General features: G+C 53.6%; 1 protein-coding gene across 1 annotated transcript in view; it reads left to right on the top strand.

Moving 5' to 3' along the window:
• MYH7B (myosin, heavy chain 7B, cardiac muscle, beta) overlaps positions 1-14,532 on the top strand; it is a gene marked incomplete at its 3' end in the record, with an annotated part of 21,388 nt that extends 6,856 nt beyond the window's left edge. The window contains exons 8-30 of the mRNA XM_009073900.1: positions 413-531; positions 1,294-1,443; positions 1,775-1,945; positions 2,664-2,843; positions 2,930-3,062; positions 3,499-3,575; positions 5,026-5,113; positions 5,561-5,678; positions 6,280-6,403; positions 6,958-7,094; positions 7,278-7,533; positions 8,079-8,321; positions 8,617-8,793; positions 9,120-9,265; positions 9,856-9,946; positions 11,056-11,445; positions 11,827-11,953; positions 12,276-12,394; positions 12,628-12,824; positions 13,009-13,358; positions 13,855-13,979; positions 14,252-14,367; positions 14,493-14,532. Of these exons, the coding sequence (XP_009072148.1) occupies positions 413-531; positions 1,294-1,443; positions 1,775-1,945; positions 2,664-2,843; positions 2,930-3,062; positions 3,499-3,575; positions 5,026-5,113; positions 5,561-5,678; positions 6,280-6,403; positions 6,958-7,094; positions 7,278-7,533; positions 8,079-8,321; positions 8,617-8,793; positions 9,120-9,265; positions 9,856-9,946; positions 11,056-11,445; positions 11,827-11,953; positions 12,276-12,394; positions 12,628-12,824; positions 13,009-13,358; positions 13,855-13,979; positions 14,252-14,367; positions 14,493-14,532 (3,674 nt within the window). The remainder of the gene's footprint in view (positions 1-412; positions 532-1,293; positions 1,444-1,774; positions 1,946-2,663; positions 2,844-2,929; positions 3,063-3,498; positions 3,576-5,025; positions 5,114-5,560; positions 5,679-6,279; positions 6,404-6,957; positions 7,095-7,277; positions 7,534-8,078; positions 8,322-8,616; positions 8,794-9,119; positions 9,266-9,855; positions 9,947-11,055; positions 11,446-11,826; positions 11,954-12,275; positions 12,395-12,627; positions 12,825-13,008; positions 13,359-13,854; positions 13,980-14,251; positions 14,368-14,492) is intronic.
• Positions 14,533-14,536: the final 4 nt, after the last annotated feature.

Genomic DNA, 14,536 nt, shown 5'->3' with positions numbered 1-14,536 from the left:
CCTACAGCTACAATCTGCTATTAGGAGTCTATGAAAGATAAGCAAGAAAATCACCTCTCTTCTGTTCAGTTCAAATTCACTGCATGAGAATCCAAGTTTCCACTGGAAAATCCACAGAGATTCCCAGATCAAGAACACTAAAACCTGATAAGCACCTGATAAAGTGCAGCAGGTCTGCTATGGCCATCTCCTCCAAACAGTAACTCATGCAGGAGGTGCAGACTTTAAAAGGATCATAGAATATCACAGATGGGAAATCACACTTGACACTGGAGGAGACTCTGGAGCAGGTGGGAAAATTAGTATAGTTAGCATTGATCACCATAAAAGCTGCTTTTTTTTTTTTTGCCTTCCTTTCTTTCCTTCCCAGAGCTTCCTTGCTGGCTCCTCATGCCTTTGTTCTGCTTTACAGGTGCTGACAAAGCTGCCTACCTGATGGGAATCAGCTCAGCTGACCTCATCAAAGGGCTGCTCCATCCTCGGGTCAAAGTGGGCAATGAGTATGTGACCAAAGGTCAGAATGTGGAACAGGTGAGTGTGACAGGACATGGATTCTCTGCTCACTCTGGTGTGTGACTGCTCTGTGGGCACCCTGCACAGGATGACTGGTGCTTCAGTTCACTCTCTTGAGTTTAGGAGGAGACTCCAGGGCAGCATAAGAAGATGTATCCACAGTTACTGGCTTTTAGCAGCTGGGGAAAGTTGGTGGCAGAGCTGGAAGGCAGCTTTGTGTATCAACCAAGGGTGGAGGTTTAGTGCACTGTCTTCGAAATGTGGGTTGGATCACAGCCAGAGGATCCAGGTTCTATGGATCTGCTTCAGAAACAGCCACAATCCCATGAAGTTACTTTCTGGAAAGTAGAAAATTCATCGAAACACTAATCAAAACTGATGTTTGGGAGACCTGACTGCACCAAAAATTTATCTTGTTAGATTCCAGCCACATCCCAGTTAGGAACCCAAATGTGGGCTCAATAGTGCAAGTCAATCCCTGAGTGCAATTCAGGAGGACCTTAGGAGCTGGTGTTTTATCCAAAGTGTAGACTTCTGTAGGCTTCTGAAAATACCAGTTTAGACTGAATCTGTATCCTAAGACCTTGGAAACTAGGACCAGGTCTGGGACATGAGAACACACTTGTGAGCAATGTGAAAATTAATCTTGGAGCATATACTGTAACCATGAATTCCTCGGATCTGTCTGTCCTCTGTGTGCCAAGAGGAGCTCTCTTGAGCTTCTAACTCCTACAAAAGCAGGGAGAAGCTCCTGAGCTGCTCTGTGGTTTGCCTTGGTAGGTGCTGTATGCTGTGGGAGCCCTGGCTAAAGCCACCTACGATCGCATGTTCAAGTGGTTGGTGACAAGGATCAACAAGACCCTGGACACCAAGCTGGCCAGGCAGTTCTTCATTGGAGTGTTGGACATTGCAGGCTTCGAGATTTTTGATGTGAGTTCTGCAGGCCCCTGCAATGGGTTTGGGGGAATGTTGTAGGGACAACTCAGTCCCCTGGTGTTTGACAGTTCTATTTACATCAGGAAGCTGCTGGTGCTGGTAAGAAAGGGTTCTGGTCTGAATTAATTTATCTGGAGCAAACAGGGAGCTCACAAAGATTTAACCTTGCTGTGGGCACACCTCCAGTGATTCCTGGCTACCTGTCCTGGTGGCAATCCAGCTGAGCCTGGCAGAGATCACCCTTCACATCCAGGCAGAGCAGAAGTGTGAATCCCTTCACATCTGGAACTGCTTCTTCTGACCCAGATCTGTATTGTTCTTGCAGTTCAACAGCTTTGAGCAGCTGTGCATCAACTTCACCAATGAGAAGCTGCAGCAGTTCTTCAACCACCACATGTTTATCCTGGAGCAGGAAGAATACAAGAAGGAAGGCATTGAATGGGTCTTCATTGACTTTGGCCTGGATCTGCAGGCCTGCATTGACCTGATTGAGAAGGTAAAGCAGGAGCAGGGCACAGGAATGGTACTGCTGGTAGATGGTTCTTTGCAAAGGTTGAAATAGTGAAATGTACTCTACTACTAAAGTTAATCTATTCCCTCTCCCGTCAGTGACAAGTGGCTCACAGTTACATCTCTAATCTTCCAGCCCATTGAGACCTTTTTGACACAGTTTTTGACTTTATGAAACCATGGAAATTCTGTTCCTACTCACCAGTGAGCCACAAAACCTGGTGCAGCCTTTTCCTCTCTGCCCCTTTTTTCCTACCCACTTGCTGCCCCTCAGTGCCTCTTACTTGAGCACTTACTCAGAGCAGCTTGGAGAAAAGATTTCTACCATTGCATGGAGGAAACTCACCTTTATTTTTGTTTTTGGAAAGGAGCAAACCTGTCAGGATACTGGAGAGAATCTCCCTTTCCCAACAATCTGATAGACTTGGGCAGGCTGACAAGTCCTACTTGGACTGGTTGGAGCTCAATCCCTTTCCCAACAATCTGATAGACTTGAGCAGGCTGCCAAGTCCTACTTGGACTGGCTGGAGGTCAGATTCAGCCTGGAGCACACCAGTGATGGCTTGGTCCATGGCCAGTCTTTCACCTGAATGAGGATGAGGTCTACTAGGTCAAGCCTTGCCTCAGTGGCACAGAGAACCCCATTTTGGGATGGGACATGACAACACTGAGCTAAGACCTCTTTATACTGTTTTTCCCTGCAGCCAATGGGAATCCTGTCCATCCTTGAAGAGGAGTGCATGTTCCCCAAAGCCTCTGACATGACGTTCAAAGCTAAGCTCTACGACAACCACATCGGGAAGTCGCCCAACTTCCAGAAGCCGCGGCCGGATAAGAAGCGGAAATACGAGGCCCACTTTGAGGTGGTGCACTATGCTGGTGTGGTATGTCCTTGTCAGCTCTTCTATAGCACTCACACCTCCCCCCTGCAAGGACAGGGCTGTCCTTACCTTTGCCTCTCTCCTGACAGGTGCCATACAACATCGTTGGGTGGCTGGACAAGAACAAGGACCCTCTGAACGAGACAGTGGTGTCTGTCTTCCAAAAATCCCAAAACAAGCTCCTGGCCTCCCTCTATGAGAACTATGTGAGCTCTACTTCAGGTGAGGACCCTTCTTTGACCTTGGACTCTCCCTCCCTTTGCAACAAAGCCTCCTCACCCCCATGTCCTGCTGTTGGTGCAGCATCTCTGCACCTAGTGGCCAGGGCAAAGGGAAGACCCACACAGATCCCTAAAACTTCTGTGACCTGGATAGGTGGGTGGTCAAGACCAAGCTGAGCTTGTGTGGGGCTGTAGGGCTGTCCTGATGGTCCTGTGACCTGGGGTGTGTGAAGGGTCTCCTGTTACCCGAAGCTGAGGAGCAACACCCAGATTTGGGTGCTGTGGGAGATGTTTTTGGACAGCAGCAGGGCATTGCACCTCTTCTTTACAGACAGCAAGGGCTGTGGGTGTTCCAGGGGTGTCTGGGAGTGGTCTTGAGTCCTCCAAGCTGAGCAGATGTTTTGCTGATGTAATGAATCAATGTTTCAACCCAACAGAGGAGCCTCACAAGCCAGGGACCAAGGAGAAACGTAAAAAGGCAGCTTCTTTCCAAACAGTGTCACAGCTGCACAAGGTAAGAGCCAGCCCCTCATCCAAGGCCATGAGAGAAACGTGCTCAGAGGGTCCCACTGTCAGTCCCACATCCCTTGGGATCTTGCACATGAGCTCCTGGGGCCTGACCACCAGAGCTCCTCAGGGATCACTACTGGGCAAAAACTCCTAACATCCTCCCAACCCTGGGCAAGGGACCTGTGCCTGGCAGAGTCCCAGCCCTGTCCCTGTGCACCTAGGGCAGAACATGAGGCTCTAGGCTGGGAGAGTGATGTCTCCCTTTGATCTGGGGCTTGTGCTGCTTCTGCCCACGTGACACTTGTGCTGCTCAGCAGCTCCTTCGCCTTTGAGAGAGAGGCAGTTAAGACTTGTAGTGATGTTTAGATAATTTATTACATGAACATCACTTTAAGTCTGTGCTACTTCTCTCCTCATTCTTATCAGCGGGAAGGACAGCCTTTGGGCAGAAGAAAATGGAGAAGGATCTTGCAGGTCTCTGAGCAGGCAGTTCTCTATCCTGGGAAGTGACCTGAGCCATTGTACAGCTCAGAACAAAAAACACACACCCATTCCGTGCTCACCACAGGAGTTATCTGCCCAAACTAGAGCTTAACCAACTGGAAAACAGCACAAAGTGATGTGTGGATCCAAAACTGTGTTCTGCCTTTTGGTGACAGGGTGCTCAAAGAGGGCAGTGCTCTGTCAGAACCTCCATTCAGGGAGATGTGTGGCTTTCTTCCTCCTGGACAAGTCACAGGCCTTGGGAAAAGGTGCCTGTGGTGAGAAGTTGCCCCATGATGATGTGGAGCTGTGGGAAGGTGTTCCCTTCCTCGAGCTGGTCCTGGACAGGCTGAGCCTGTATGAGCAGGAGAAAGCAGCTGGAAAGATCAAGGGTGCAGATGCCTTTCCCACAAGCAAAGACAGGGCTGTGTCTCAGCTTGAGCTCTGCCTTGGAGAGAAAAGGAGGTGTAGTCTGGATCAGCAGGGCCCTCTGTTATGGGCAAAGGGGGTGAAGCTCTGTGGAGGTGCAGGGAAATCCTGATGAGCCAAGGTTTGCAGCCAGTGTGGACACCAGCACTGGAACTGCAGAGTGATTAGCACAAGGCTGATGGGCACCAGCACAGCTGTGTGCTCAGTCCTGTGTTCCTGACTCTCCCCTGCACCAAAACTTCACCTACAAATACTTGGGTAGCATCTGGCTCCTCTCTGGCACAGGAAAACCTTCAGATGCCACTTGCCATGTCTGCCAGCTCTGTCCCCTCTGCCATGGCTCCCACTCTGGCAGGAGGCAGTGGTCTTGCCCCAGGGCTGGGGATGTCCTGTTGACAGGAAAGCAGGGGGAAACTCCCCCTTTCTCATGACATAAGGGGCTCCCAGAGTCTGCTCTCTCCCTGCCTGTGGGGGAAAGGGGCTGGAGAGCAGTGTTATAGAGGAGCAGAGCTGTCACCTCATCTGCTGTGTCTGCCCTGCAGGAGAATCTCAACAAGCTGATGACCAACCTGCGCTCCACTCAGCCCCACTTTGTCCGCTGCATCATCCCCAACGAGACAAAGACCCCAGGTATGATGGGCTGAGACAGCAGCCTGGCAGTTCCCTTGGGGACATTCACATATGGCAGGAAGTCTTGCACCCACCTTCTCCCCAACCCTTTTTGTGCAGCAGTTCTGCTGCCACTGAGCCCTGACCCTCAGTGTTGAAACTCCTGTGACCCAAGTCAATCTCCTCTGCTGGAGATGATGAGCTTTGCTAAGCTCCTGTTTTGGCTGTGCATTGATGCTTGGGCTGCCTTGCACTTGTGTGTAAGAGCAGGCATGGATGAGTCCTTCATGCTGACTTCCACCATCCATGGCCCAGGCTGCAGCACTGGTGCTCAGCACAGACCTGCAGGACAGGTTAACACCCATGCACAAACCATGGGCTGTTTCCAGACTTCAGGCCCATGCTGCAGCTCCATTTTCTCTGCCTTCTTGGGCTAAGCATCTGCTCCATCTCTGTCCCCACCCACAGGAGCCATGGATTCCTTCCTGGTGCTGCACCAGCTGCGCTGTAACGGTGTCCTCGAAGGAATCCGCATCTGCCGCAAGGGATTTCCCAACAGGATCCTCTACGCAGACTTCAAGCAGCGGTAACTGCCTCTTCTTCCTTGCCCAGCTCCCCACACGTGTTCTGAGGGGAGACACTGGCTCCAACCTGCTCCCCAATTTGTGCAGGGCTGGTCTGAACCCCCAGATACACCCAGTGCACGTGCAGTTTGGGATAGCTCTGCTGCTGGCTCTGGGATGCCAGACATGGATAGTCTGGTGCCAGAGGGGATGAGATCTGGTGATGTCTGAGATGCTGAATGCAGGGCTGGTGCAGGGGGATGGTGGCAAGGCTTAGGGTCTCTGATCCTGGCTCAGATTTCTCACTGCCCTTGGGATGGGTCTTTAGAGTTCTCCAGTTGGCCTGGACCTGACCAGGCATGGTGAGGCCAGTGGCCTCCTCCTTGCATAGTCTTCCTGGTGTTCAGGGACTAAGATCTGGCAGGGTACCCAGTGCCTGCTCTGCAGAAGAGCCCATACTGCACCTTGGAGCAGCTGGTTCATACACAGCTCCAGCCTGTGCTGCAGCAACGTGCCTCCAGTGGGAACTGGCATGACTGGGCTTCAGGGATATTGCTGATGATGGAGCAATCAACTCTGTGCTGCAGTTCTCTTGCATGTCCTCCCTCTGCTTTGTCCCTGCAGTTACCGTATCCTGAATCCAGCAGCCATTCCAGAAGACAAGTTCGTGGACAGCAGGAAGGCCACGGAGAAGCTGCTGAGCTCCCTGGAACTGGACCGTGCACAGTACAAGTTTGGTCATACCAAGGTGAGACCACGCAGACATTCCCCCTCCTGTCTCTCTGCATTCCCAGTGCCCAGCCTGTCTCTGCCTGGCCACAGCCCTGCAGGGTGCATGTGACCCCCTCAAAGAGACTGAGGAGAGCAGAGGAAGATGCAGGCTGGAACAAAAAGAAACAGGTCTGAGTAGGTCACTTCTGCCTGACCTCATACCACCCAACACAGCAGCTGATCCCCAGTGGAGAACATGATGTGCTCAGGGCAGGAGATCTGGTGTGTGGGGTTGCACCTCCAGCCAGAGCAGTGTGTGGGTGTATGCCCATGCTGACAGGGCACCTAGTCGTGTGGTGTGGAAGGAGAGTCTGGACGTGGCACTTGCTGCCATGGTCTAGTTGACATGGTGGGGTTAGGTCATAGGTTGGACTTGATGATCTCAGAGGTCTTTTCCAAGCTGTTTGAATCTGTAGCCCTCACTGCTGCATGTATCCCTGCCCTGAGCATCATGTACCCCAGGTCTGCCTGGCAGGTTGTGTTACCCTCTGTCCTCTCTGCTGGTGTCTGTTCCCACTCTTCTGCCCACAGGTGTTTTTCAAGGCTGGTTTGCTGGGCTTGCTGGAGGAGATGCGAGATGAGCGTCTGGCCAAGATCCTGACTATGCTGCAGGCCAGAATTCGTGGGCACCTCATGCGTGTGGAGTATCAGAAGATCATCAGCAGGAGGTAGAGTTGGAGGGGAAGAGGCAGAACTTCGTGCATCTCCTTGTCCCTTCAGCACGTGTCAGTGGGTTTGACCTGTAGGACTTGCCTATGGCTGGCAGTGGTTGGAGCCATGTCCAGGCCTGCCAAAGCCAGGATGGGATGTGGGATCTCCCCCCCGATGATGCTGTGCTCGTATGCCTCCAGGGAAGCCCTCTATACCATCCAGTGGAACATCCGGGCCTTCAACGCTGTCAAGAACTGGTCCTGGATGAAGCTGTTCTTCAAGATCAAACCTTTACTCAAGTCTGCTCAGACTGAGAAGGAAATGTCCAACCTGAAGGAGGAGTTCCAGAAGATGAAAGAGGCTCTGGAGAAGTCTGAGGCTAAAAGGAAGGAGCTGGAAGAGAAGCAGGTCTCCATGATCCAGGAGAAGAATGACCTGGCTCTCCAGCTACAGGCAGTGAGTGGCTCATCCTCTTTGTAAGTGTTTAGACAGTGCAGGGTCCATGGGCAGAAGAAGGAGCAGTGTGTGCTAGAGCCCTCCTCAGCCTCTTGCAGTTCTGAGACTCCCTCATTGCCACAATTTGTCTGAAATGCAATATAAGTCTCTGTGCAGACCTGAAGCAACATCACATCTTGGGGCTGTCCCCTGGCTCTGGAAAGGGTCATCTCCTCACAGCGGGGTGGGAGGGATGTCAATGTTTGCTTGCCAAACTGGCTCATCTGTGCCATTTCTGTGCCAGGAAGTGTCAGTTCAGTGTTTCCTTCATCTGGAAAGATTTAATTGCTCTTTGACCCTGGTTAGTGTCAGTGGTACCATGGGCTTTGAAAATGGGAAGTGGCTGGAGCTGTCTTTTTCTCTTTTGGTACACTTGAGCACCTCAGGCTTTCTCTGCCCCTTCCACAAGAAGAGCTTCAACTTGGGGCCAGGACAGCATGGCTGAGAGCCTGCTGGTGTGCTCCTGGGGCAGCAGATGAGCTCTGGCTCTCCTGTGCCTGTCCCAGGAGCAAGACAACCTGGCAGATGCAGAGGAACGCTGTGACCTGCTGATCAAGTCCAAGATCCAGCTGGAGGCCAAGGTGAAGGAGCTGATGGAGCGTGTGGAGGATGAGGAGGAGATGAACTCAGAGCTCACAGCCAAGAGGCGCAAGCTGGAGGATGAGTGTGCAGAGCTGAAGAAGGACATTGATGACCTAGAGATCACACTGGCCAAGGTGGAGAAGGAGAAGCATGCCACAGAGAACAAGGTAAGCAACCTCCCTGCAGAGCCCAGCCTCACTGCCCTGGGGCCTCAGGGCTTGTGGGGGCACCAGAGAAATCTCTGGGATGAGGCAGCTGGTGTGGGGAGCTGGGACAAGTGACTTGGGGCATTGACAACCCACCTGGTGGCACCAGCCTGGCCAAGGGAGAAGGTCTGGCTGCTGCTGTGGTGCTGAGCTGTTGCTGCTCATAGACTCCTGTCTTTCAAGTATCAGGCTGCTGTGTTAGCCTTGCATCCCCTCTCTGAGAAGGTGCACTCAAGTTTTGACTGCACTTGTTTAGGTTAAAAACCTGATTGAGGAGATGGCTGCTCTGGATGAGGTCATTGCCAAGCTGACAAAGGAGAAGAAAGCCCTGCAAGAGGCCCATCAGCAGGCTCTGGATGACCTGCAGGCTGAGGAAGACAAGGTCAACACACTGACCAAAGCCAGGGTCAAACTGGAGCAGCAAGTGGATGATGTGAGTGACAGTGAAGCGAGAGAGGTTTGAGCCACACCTCCAGGAGAGCCCAAAGGCTGTCCCTGAGTGGGATCTGGAGGGTGGGATCATTACCAGATCCCCCCTTAATATGGCCCATTGACGAATAACCCCTTTGGCAAACTGCCCCTGAACCAAGAGGTGATCATGAAAGAGCAGTCCTGGGCTGAGGGAATGGGACTGGAGACCAGCTGGGAAACACCTCTGGCTTTCAGGGCTGGGTGAAGTTCCCACAGCAGTGGAGATGGCTAAGGTTGGGGCTACAGAGGGTCCTTTCCCTCCCTATCCCATCTCCCTTCATTCTCCAGCTGGAAAGCTCACTTGAGCAAGAAAAGAAGGTCCGCATGGACCTGGAAAGAGCAAAGAGGAAGCTTGAAGGAGACCTGAAGCTGACACAAGAGTCTGTAATGGATCTGGAGAATGACAAACAGCAGCTGGAGGAGAAACTCAAGAAGTGAGTGTGTGACAGGAGCCTGGGCTGTGTCCTTGCTCTGCCAGGCCAGTGCCTACTTCTAAATCAAGTGGATGTGTGGCCTCTGCAGGGGCTGCTGGAACGTGGCTCTGAGCACTGCTGGTGTGACCAGTCTAGGCAAAAGGAGAGCTTAGTTTTCCTGTGCACTTTGCAGAGATGCTGAGCAGCTTGTGTGCTGCACAGACTCATAGATCAGGGCACTTTAGCCCTTCCTCTGTATGTGGGGTTGGAGGGGAGGGACCAGCCTAGCAGGATCTTAACTCAGAGCTGGGGCCTCAGCTACAAGTCCAGACTTCAGTCATGTCCCATTCACATTGGGGAACTGGAGAGCAACACCTTGGGACCACACAGGGAAAACTCCAGAGCCAGGTCTGCTAGTTTGGCCACTCCAGCCCTCCTTCAGAGCAGTCCAGGCACTGCTTCTTAGCCCTGTAGTCCCTTTCCTGTGTGTGGTTGTTTGTCCTCTGGCCTGAGTGTTACAGTGCAGGGAACAACCTTCCTCAGGCTCCAGGAGCCAGAGGGACCTGGCAAGACAATGTGTGTCTGAGCCAAATTTGCTTCTTTCTGTACAGGAAAGACTTTGAAATGAGTCAGCTGAATTCAAGGATTGAAGATGGGCAAGTGACTGAGGCCCAGCTGCAAAAGAAGATCAAGGAGGTCCAGGTATGGTGGGAAGAGATGTTCTCACAGCTTAGGAGTCTGAAATTTCCATCAGAGGTAATGTTCTGGGGAATCTGCATGGACCAGTCCCTCTCTGAGCACAAGGACACCTCCTTGGAAAAAGAGTGATGGACACTGATAGCAGAAGTAGAGCCCTCTGCCAGAATGTGGTGGCTGAAAACTAAAGAATGATCTACTGAGGTGAACACTAGCAGCAGCTTGAGGAACAGCCTCCAGCATGTAGTTCTTCCTCTGTACTTGGCACCAGTGAGGCCACACCTTGAATCCTGTGCTCAGTTCTGGGCCCCTCAGGTCAGGAGGGATATTGAGGTGCTGGAGCAGGTCCAGAGAAGAGCAACGAGGCTGGTGAAGGGACTGGAGCACAAGTGCCATGAGGAGAGGCTGAGGGAGCTGGGGGTGTTCAGCCTGGAGAAGAGGAGGCTCAGGGGAGACCTTGTCACCCTCTACAACTCCCTGACAGCAGGTTGGAGTCAGGTGGGGGTTGGTCTCTTCTCCCAGGCAACCAGCAGAAGGACAAGAGGGCACAGATCAAGCTCTGCCAGGGGAGGTTTAGGTTGGATATTAGGAAGAGATTTTTTTACAGAGAGAGTGATCAGGCATTGGAATGTGCTGCCCAGGGAGGTGGTGGATTCACCATCCCTGGAGGTTTTTAAGATGAGACTGGATGTGGCACTTAGTACCATGGGCTAGTAACCACAGGAGGGTTGGAGTCAATGGTCTTTGAGGTCTTTTCAAACCTGGTTGATTCTATGATTCTCTGTCCAAACTCAAACCTTTAATCCAGTGCCCAAACTCTGAATATCCAAATCTAGCATATTGGGCTTCTTCCTATCTGACACAGGTCCCCACATTCCTGGAAATTCCCATGAAAAGAAGCTAATATCAGCCTGACTCCTGATGGCAGGGCAGGAACTCCACAAAACACACTCCCAAGGAGAACTAGGCAATGCTGCTGCCCAGAACAGCCCGAGCATTTGCTCCAGACTGATGGCTTGTTGCTCCCCAGCATCAACAGAGACATCTTGCTCTGTTGTGGATAGCAAAGATGCTGGAGCTTCACCTGGAACATCTGGGTCATTCTGTCTCTCCAGGCCCGTGTTGAGGAGCTGGAGGAGGAGCTGGAGGCCGAACGTGCAGCCAGAGCCAAGGTGGAGAAGCAGCGTGCGGAGGTGTCGCGGGAGCTGGAGGAGCTGAGTGAGAGGCTGGAGGAGGCTGGTGGGACAACAGCCACACAGCTGGAGATGAACAAGAAGAGGGAGGCAGAATTCCTGAAGCTGAGGCGGGACCTGGAGGAGGCAACCCTGCAGCACGAGGCCATGGCAGCTGCCCTGAGGAAGAAGCACGCGGACAGCGTGGCCGAGCTGAGCGAGCAGATCGACAACCTGCAGCGCGTCAAGCAGAAGCTGGAGAAGGAGAAGAGTGAGATGAAGATGGAGGTGGATGACCTGTCTTCCAACGTTGAATACGTCACCAAGAACAAGGTAGGGGCTGGTTCTGTATGGGGCTGGTTTATAACTTCAGTGAACATCAGTGCAACTGGCTGCAGCATGTTCAGCCATGTCCATGGGTTGGTCTCCAGGTAGCTTTGCCATGACTGAGGCCCTGTTTTCCACTAGGTATAGCCCATCCCCATGTCACTATGGCAGTGCTTGCAGGATACTTCCCTTGTCCTAGTCAGGTCTGGAGGCCCTGGGAAGACATTTCCTGGGAATCTGACTGCAGAAAGCCAGTTAGCTTAGCAGAGACATGAGATGTCTGGCTCTCGGTCTTGTGTGCCCATGGGAAGTGCTGAGCAGGGCAGTGAGTCCCAGGGTGGGAGAACAGTGCTGCCAGGCTCACCAGGCTGTGCTTGGTGCCTGCAGGCCAATGCTGAGAAGCTGTGCCGCACCTATGAGGACCAGCTGAACGAGGCCAAGTGCAAAGTGGACGAGCTGCAGCGACAGCTGAGCGACGTGAGCACACAGCGGGGCAGGCTGCAGACTGAGAATGGTACGTGGGGCAGGAGCCAGGGGACACACAGCTGCCTTGGGGCTGCTCTTGGACTGGGGCATCTGGGTGGGGGAGTGGTGGTACAGCTGGGCAGACTGTCCTCCTTCTCCCATGGATGATAAAACCTAGCTGTGCATCAGAAGGAAGAGTTCCTTGCTGGCATCCATTGTCTTTAGCTGCTTGCACCTCTGCTCATGGCCCCACCTGGGCCTGCTGGAGGTCTCCATGAGCTCTGAAGGCACAGGCTCTGGGGGAGTGTCATCTAGTGCAGATTGCAGCCCTTCAGCCCCAAGGTAGCTGTTTTGGCTGTGTTTGAACCCAGGGGAGCTTACTCGGCTGCTGGAGGAGAAGGAGTCCTTCATCAATCAGCTGAGCCGTGGCAAGATCTCATTCACTCAGAGCATTGAGGAACTCAAAAGGCAGCTGGAGGAAGAGACCAAGGTGAGACTTCTAGGGCATGGCTGATCTCTGAGTGACACAGACCTCGGGGAATGGGACCTGTGTCTCAGTGGCAGTGGCCCATGTTCTTGGACTGGGGAGGTGGGACATGCCCTGCACCCAGGGTAGCTCTTAACCTGGAAAAAACAGAAGTTCCCTCCTGCTGCTCCAAATCCCAGTGCCAGGACCAGTGTCCTGAGGTCAGCAGCTGCTCTCATGAGCTCTCCCTTCCTCAGAGCAAGAATGCCCTGGCCCATGCCCTGCAAGCCTCCCGGCACGACTGTGACCTGCTGCGGGAGCAGTACGAGGAGGAGGTGGAGGCCAAGAGTGAGCTCCAGAGGAACTTGTCCAAGGCCAATGCTGAAGTGGCCCAGTGGAGAACCAAGTATGAGACTGATGCCATCCAGAGGACTGAGGAGCTGGAGGAAGCCAAGTAAGTCCCATGACACAAGTCCTTTGCAGGTGGCAAGTTTTTGTTCAACCACGGGGCTTGCCCAGACCCTGGGGTGACATGGCACTCTCCTGCCTGGATTTGAGGCAGGTGCCCTCACCTGCTCAGAGCAGCAGGGTGGGATGACAGCTGGGCAAGGAGCACTCAGCCCTGCTGCCATGGGCAGGAAGAAGTTGGCCACCCGGCTGCAGGAGGCAGAGGAGGCTGTAGAGGCTGCCCACGCCAAGTGCTCGTCGCTGGAGAAGACCAAACATCGGCTGCAGACCGAGATCGAGGACCTCTCGGTGGACCTGGAACGTGCCAACTCAGCCTGTGCTGCCCTGGACAAGAAGCAGCGCAACTTCGACAGGATCCTGGCTGAGTGGAAGCAGAAGTATGAGGAGACCCAGGTGGAGCTGGAGGCATCTCAGAAGGAGTCACGCAGCCTGAGCACGGAGCTCTTCAAGCTCAAGAATGCCTATGAGGAGTCTCTGGACAACTTGGAGACCCTCAAGAGGGAGAACAAGAACCTGCAGGGTAGGACTGGGCTCAGCCTCTCCCTTTGGACTCTGCCCAGACTCCTGCTCCCTGTCCTCGGCCATGTGGAGGGATTGAGTCCCTTTTAGGCAAGGAGCAGACCTTGCTGCTCGGCCTGGCCTAGCACATCCCTTGGAGGGATGCAGCAGCCCAGCCAGGATGCCAGTGAGTGTCCTGCCCTCTTGCTGGGGACACTCTGGGAGAACAGGCAGAGCCATTTGGCCCCTGATCCCACATGGTGTGTGATTTGCTGACAAGTGCCATGGCTGTGGCACGACACTGCCTTGGGTGTGTTGCTCTTGGACAAACAGGTCTCCCTGGGGCCTTAATGTCTATGCCATGCCCTCTCCTTCATCCAGACTGCAGAAATGTCCCCAAGCACAGCCTCAGCTGCTCTCCAAGGGGCAGGGGGACACCATCTGAGCCTGGGCAGAGTGATGGGGATGTCACCTGTGTCACCTGTCCTTCCTGACCAAATGCCTTCTATCCCTGCCAGAGGAAATTGCTGATCTGACTGACCAGATTGGTCTGGGTGGCAAAACCATCCATGAGCTGGAGAAGGTGAAGAAAGTCCTGGAGAGTGAGAAGAATGATATCCAGGCAGCTCTGGAAGAGGCTGAGGTGCGTCCTTGTTTCCCACATGTGCCCACTGTCTCCAGGAGCCACTGGCCCACTCTGCAGCTCTGGTCAGGTGCTGCTGGAGAGTGACTGTCCTGAGCCAGGCTGTAACCCCTGGATACTCTGCTCATGGGGGTCCTGCAACCACTGCAGGCACTGGGTTGGCTCAACCTGCCCTGTTCCCCATACTGCTGGGCTGGGGGGCAAGGCCAGGCTGGGGTGGGTGGCAGGAGAGACCCCCAAGGGACCACCTTCTGTGGCCGGTCTGTCTCTAGGGAGCCCTGGAGCACGAGGAGAGCAAGACTCTGCGCATCCAGCTGGAGCTGAACCAGATCAAGGCTGAGATGGACAGGAAGCTGGCGGAGAAGGACGAGGAGTTTGAGAACCTGAGGTATGTGGTGAGAGGGGACAGGCTGAGACATCTCTGTGGGGACAGAGCTGGTGCTGTGACCCTGACAGTGCTGCCCCAGGCTCGGTGTCCCTGGGTGGACATGGCTGATGCATCATCTCCTGCAGGCGCAACCACCAGCGCGCCATGGACTCCATGCAGGCCACGCTGG

Source organism: Acanthisitta chloris, unplaced genomic scaffold, assembly GCF_000695815.1.
Source record: "Acanthisitta chloris isolate BGI_N310 unplaced genomic scaffold, ASM69581v1 scaffold10294, whole genome shotgun sequence".
NCBI classification, from domain to species: domain Eukaryota; kingdom Metazoa; phylum Chordata; class Aves; order Passeriformes; family Acanthisittidae; genus Acanthisitta; species Acanthisitta chloris.
This window is presented reverse-complemented; position numbering and strand designations above follow the sequence as displayed.